This window comes from Sinocyclocheilus rhinocerous, unplaced genomic scaffold (assembly GCF_001515625.1).
Source record: "Sinocyclocheilus rhinocerous isolate Xijiao unplaced genomic scaffold, SAMN03320098_v1.1 scaffold265, whole genome shotgun sequence".
In the NCBI taxonomy this organism is placed as follows: Eukaryota; Metazoa; Chordata; class Actinopteri; order Cypriniformes; family Cyprinidae; genus Sinocyclocheilus; species Sinocyclocheilus rhinocerous.
The window spans coordinates 252,641-258,323 of NW_015645861.1; the positions used below are offsets into that span (position 1 = coordinate 252,641).

General features: G+C 36.9%; 1 protein-coding gene across 1 annotated transcript in view; it reads right to left on the bottom strand.

Annotated features, from left to right (window-relative positions):
- LOC107706930 (mesoderm posterior protein 2-like) overlaps positions 1-2,299 on the bottom strand; it is a 3,069-nt gene extending 770 nt beyond the window's left edge. The window contains exons 1-2 of the mRNA XM_016510785.1: positions 2,236-2,299; positions 44-745 (exon numbers count right to left, since the gene is read on the bottom strand). Coding sequence (XP_016366271.1) covers positions 44-736 — 693 coding nt within the window. The 5' untranslated portion in view covers positions 737-745; positions 2,236-2,299. The remainder of the gene's footprint in view (positions 1-43; positions 746-2,235) is intronic.
- Positions 2,300-5,683: the final 3,384 nt, after the last annotated feature.

Below are 5,683 nucleotides of genomic sequence, written 5' to 3' on the forward strand. Positions count from 1 at the left end.
TTTTATCATCCATAAAAAAAAAACGTAAGCAGTATTTACATACCTGGTATGTCTGTGATGTTTGAGCACACTGTTGTGACTGGAGGAAGCCATCTACATTTGCAGAGAAGTTTTGCTCTGTTGAATGCTGCTGTGAGGAACCACCATACTGATCCATGTTGATCTCATCACAGTGCCCTGCATGACCAGAGCAACCCTCATACTGTCCATCATAGTGACCGTAACCCTGTCCTTGCTCAACCCAATCTCCAGCCATAGACCTATACTGAAAATAACCAACGATCTCTGGAGAATAGGAGCAGCCGCTGGAGTTCCTGTGGTTCAGCTCTTCTTCACTGAGACCCAGCTGAGCAGACAGAAACGAGATGTAGCGTATGGTGAGCCGGAGCGTCTCGATCTTGGTCAGGGTTTGGCCTACGGGAGCTACGGACGGAGGCAGGTAGGTCCTGAGATGGTGGAGAGCTTTGGTCAGATCCCTCATCCTCAGCTTCTCCTTCTCACTGGCATTCTGCCGTTGCTCGCTCGGGTTCTTCAGCCTCAATCTGCGTTTCTTCTTGACGACACCTGCAGGTTTGACTGATTTTGAGCATGCAGGCTGGGCCCGGTGGGACGGGGAGAAGCCCCGGTCCATGGATGGATCCGGCGAGACGGTGTCTGGAGAGGAAACGCTGTAAAACTCTGACTCTGAGCTTGAACAGCTCCACTGGTTCGGCTGGCTGTGGCTTGAGCTTTCCATATTGCGACTCTGAGGGTGAATGAAGGCTGGACTGAGGGCTGGAGGTTTATATGTTGGACTCAGAGGTGCGAGGTGACACCTCTGCAGGCCTACGGTAGCCCTCTCTGTCTCTCAGACCCCAGGACCCGGCCTGGATCTGTCTGGGAAAGACTCGGAGAGGCCGCAGGAGCAGAGGTGTGAATTTTGACTCCTCTTCAAAACAACAAACTAGTGCAGCTACTCTCCCAGAAGACTCATCTTGTGCAACTGACCAAACAATGTATGGGTTCTGTTTAAAACAGTTTTAATTTATCTAAGAAACTCACCTCTGATCATTCACAAAAAAAGTGAAAAAAAAAAAGAAGAAATTAATAGTTTCATTCAGCAAGGATGTATTAAATAATTCAAAAATGACAGTAAAGATATTTTTAATGTTACAAAAGATATAAAAACAAAGGCTGTTCTGAACCTTCTATTCAACAAAGAATCTTGAAAAAATGCATCATGGTTTCCACAAAAATATTAGGCAACACAACTGTTTTCAACTTTTATAATTAGAAGAAATTTTTCTTGAGCAGCAAATCAGCTTATTAAGATGATTTCTGAAGGATCATGAGACACTGAAGACTGGAGTAATGGCTGTTGAAAATTAAGCTTTGTATCAGAAATAAATTACATTTTAAAATATATTCAAATAAAAAACAGTTATTTTAACTTGTAATAATATTTCACAGCATTACTGTTTTTTCTGTATTTTTATTAAAATAAATGCAGCATTGGTGAACAACATAAAAAAAAAAAAAACTTGACCCTCAATCTTATAATGTATATTAACTGTATATCAAATAACCGTGTTTCAGTAGCATTTTATATCTTTTAGATTTAGGTTAAACTAGTAAGGTAAAACAGTTGAGCTTAATCATTTGATGATTCCCACTATCAGTGGAAGCATCCTACAGCAAATTATAGATCAGATATGGTCCCAATCCTCAGCCTAATAATTCAAAACTGCTGCCAGCTGTCTGTATGGGGTTGTATTTCAAAGAGCTAAGCAGCATAATTGACCTTAATTGTGTTTAATGATGCTTAATAAACTCCATTAGCAGATTGCACTTGAGGTGTGACATTCACACAGACTGGTGACCAGTTTTGCAGTTTTGTGGTCGATATAGTCACTGTGGTCAGTGAAGTGGCTCTCATTCAGAGATTCAAAGTGATAATGAGTACATTATAAAAAAAACTAATTGTAGCCTATCAGATTGATTGATCAGTGTAGGCTATAGTTAGAAATATAGGCTATAAGCGTTTTTTTTTTAACATTTAGACTTACATATTTTATTTAATTTTATTAAATTGAAAAATATTAATATACAATTTATTAAATGTATAATGTACAGAGTATCACTAAAAAGTTTGGAGATGATAAGACTCCAAGGCTGCATTTATGTAATCAAAATAATGTTGGCGTGTTGCTATGTGGTTTATATATTGTTCTGGGAGATTGTTGAGTTAAATGCCACCTGTCGACTTGATTCTTCACACTGGATTTTGATTCTGGAAAAATGCCTTTACATTTCTGGAAAGTTTTGAATGCAATTCGGAGCAGGAATTCTGGAAAATTCGATAGCATTGTTGTCGAGGCCTTGTAGAATGTGTGTCGTAGCGATGACGTCTGTCGTCGGGGTTGCCAGGTTTTCACAAAAACACCCGCCCAATTGCTACTCAAAACTAGCCCAATCGCGTTTCGAGGGGTTCCCCCGATAAAAAAAATGCATCCCGGGGGATAAAATACACGTTTTTTGGTGGGGTTCCCCTGGTAAAATTCGCATTTTAGGGGCTAAATATCACGTCATTGGGGTCGCTTCAGCCCGCGGACAAGAAAAACCACATGTCTATGTGAAAAACAACCAGCGGCAAGAGTGATAAAGTAGCCCAATTCCACGGGAAAACCGCGGACTTGGCAACACTGTTTGTCGTCGCGCGACTGTTTGAATGTGAACGCAGAAGTGTGTATACAGACCAAAAAAATAAAAAATACTCGAAAGGAAAATAATAATACAATCTCGATTAAAACAAAAGTTCACAGAGCTGCAGAAGTTGAAATAAGCCGCGAGCTTTGCGATGAACGAGCGGTGAGTACAATAGATGACGTCACGTCTGTAATGTGTGTAAACATAACCACACCAGAAAATTAAATCAGCCCCACCAAACAGCTTATCCATATCTAATAACCTGTGCTGCTTCCAAGAAAGTGATTTCCAATCATGTTATCATGTCAGCCACACTGAGGTTTCCAAATAATAAAAATGAGCATTTGTTGTCATAATAGTTTTGACTAGTTTGCCCTTAGATATAATGGAACCAGATAACTGTTCAAATCTTCCAGATCCACTGCTTGTGAATAGCTTCTCGCGGGAAAACCGCGGACTTGGCAACACTGTTTGTCGTCGCGCGACTGTTTGAATGTGAACGCAGAAGTGTGTATACAGACCAAAAAAATAAAAAATACTCGAAAGGAAAATAATAATACAATCTCGATTAAAACAAAAGTTCACAGAGCTGCAGAAGTTGAAATAAGCCGCGAGCTTTGCGATGAACGAGCGGTGAGTACAATAGATGACGTCACGTCTGTAATGTGTGTAAACATAACCACACCAGAAAATTAAATCAGTCCCACCAAACAGCTTATCCATATCTAATAACCTGTGCTGCTTCCAAGAAAGTGATTTCCAATCATGTTTTCATGTCAGCCACACTGAGGTTTCCAAATAATAAAAATGAGCATTTGTTGTCATAATAGTTTTGACTAGTTTGCCCTTAGATATAATGGAACCAGATAACTGTTCAAATCTTCCAGATCCACTGCTTGAGAATAGATTCTCTGACCTCAGTGACCGATGCTGTGACCTCCAGGCTGCCTCTCTGTCTTTCTGTAGTGTGAGAGTGAATGAGCAGCGTGCTAGATTTGGCACCTCCATACTGCAGTAGAATGAGTGAAGCTGGCACCTGTGTGTGTGTCTTTCCACGCTTCTATCAAACTCCCACGGAAACACAACTCAAATATCTGTTCCTCCTGCTTATTTTTGCAGTGGAAACATGCATGACAATGCATTTGGTAATTTGCATGTTACCTGCTTTGACTTTAGTTACTGTACTTTTACTGGGTAAATAATTTTTTTTTACTGTGGCCTGGCAATACCTAGCAAAGTGAGGCCTTTCACACCCTTGGTATGAAACGTGACAACCGACTTAATCACAGAGTAGATTTAAACCGAGAAGCACATTGTGCATGAATAAAACTATCATCCCTGTTTGACATCACTGAAAAATAATGCTGATGATGGTTTTCTAAATGATTAACTAGAGGAAAACATTATGCAGCCACAAACTTAAGAATATAAGAAATAAAAAAATAAAAATGAGAAGAGTAGCATATTTAGCTTTTACAAGAATCAGAAACTTATAATCAAGTAAATCTGGTGAAAGAATTATCTGGATTTTGTTTCACACCTTTGCATAAATACATGACCATCACAAAAGGTGTGACTGATTCACACGTGAGCCCTGGCTTTGTTTTTACAAGTGCCTTTCCATGTTCACATACTCACAGAAAAGCATGGGAACTTAAAATAAGACCAAAACACTGGTTTTCTCATTTTCTTTCCCATTTTTAATATATTGTGCTGAGAAAGAACATCAGACACTGAAAATCAGAAGTAAAATGATGTTTTATATTTTATTTTTACGCCATCACAAATCAGAAGGAAAAAAAAACATAATTTGATCTTTTCTTATTTAAATTTTTGAACAAATACAAAAAGAATATATTTTAGATTTGACATAAAGCTATTAAGACTTGCTATGGAGGCCCTTTTGCAGCATTTAATCAGTGCTGACCTATTAAAATAAAATACATTTGAATAAACTTTTTTTGTGGTCAAAAGTGAAAAAAAGAAACTCTTAAAACTACTATTTTGTGTTTAAAACAGAAAAATAAAATCAAAATCACATAATCTACATATTTTCTCACAGGAAATTAGCATTATATACACTTCACATAAGTCAAATTTAAAAATATCTATCCTCATACAAACAATATTTTCATTCTGTATCATTTTCTAATTAAAAGGCATGACAAACAATAATTGAAAAGATGGGAATCCAAGAACATTAGAGTTAAAACACAGTGAAAATATAATTATCTAATGTGAAATAAACATTTACCACAGTATTAACAAATACAACACAACAAAAACTAGCGGATGACCAAAAGATGGTGAGCAGATGAAGTTGGTGTAAAGATTTTTGCACCAAAAAACAAAAAGAACTCGATTTTTACATATTAAATAAAAGTAAAATGCAGAGATCTCATTTAAAGATTGAACTTACAGTCAAAAAGTTACTACTTGTTCCAATATAAAAAAGGGAATTTGATAATGACGCTCAAATCTAAATAATTTGTATAATTGTTGCAAATGTATTTACCAATATTTCCAAACTTTGGATTACTTACTCAAAATATAGCCTCTGTGAACACTTTAAACAAATATGTGACCCTGGACCACAAAACCAGTCATAAGGGTCAATTTTTGGAAATTGAGATTTATACATCATCTGACAGCTGAAAGAATACGCTTTCCATTGATGTATGGTTTGTTAGGATAGGACAATATTTGACCGATGTACAATAATTTGAAAATCTGGAATCTGAAAGTGCAAAAAAAATCTAAATATTGAGAAAATCGCCTTTAAAGTTATCCAAATGAAGTTCTTAGCAATGCATATTACTAATCAAAAATGAAGTTTTGATATATTTACGGTAGGAAATTTACAAAATATCTTCATGGAACATGATCTTTACTTAATATCCTAATGATTTTTGGCATAAAAGAAAAATCGATAAATTTGACCCATACAATGTATTTTTGGCTTTTGCTACAAATATACCCCAGCGACTTAAGACTGGTT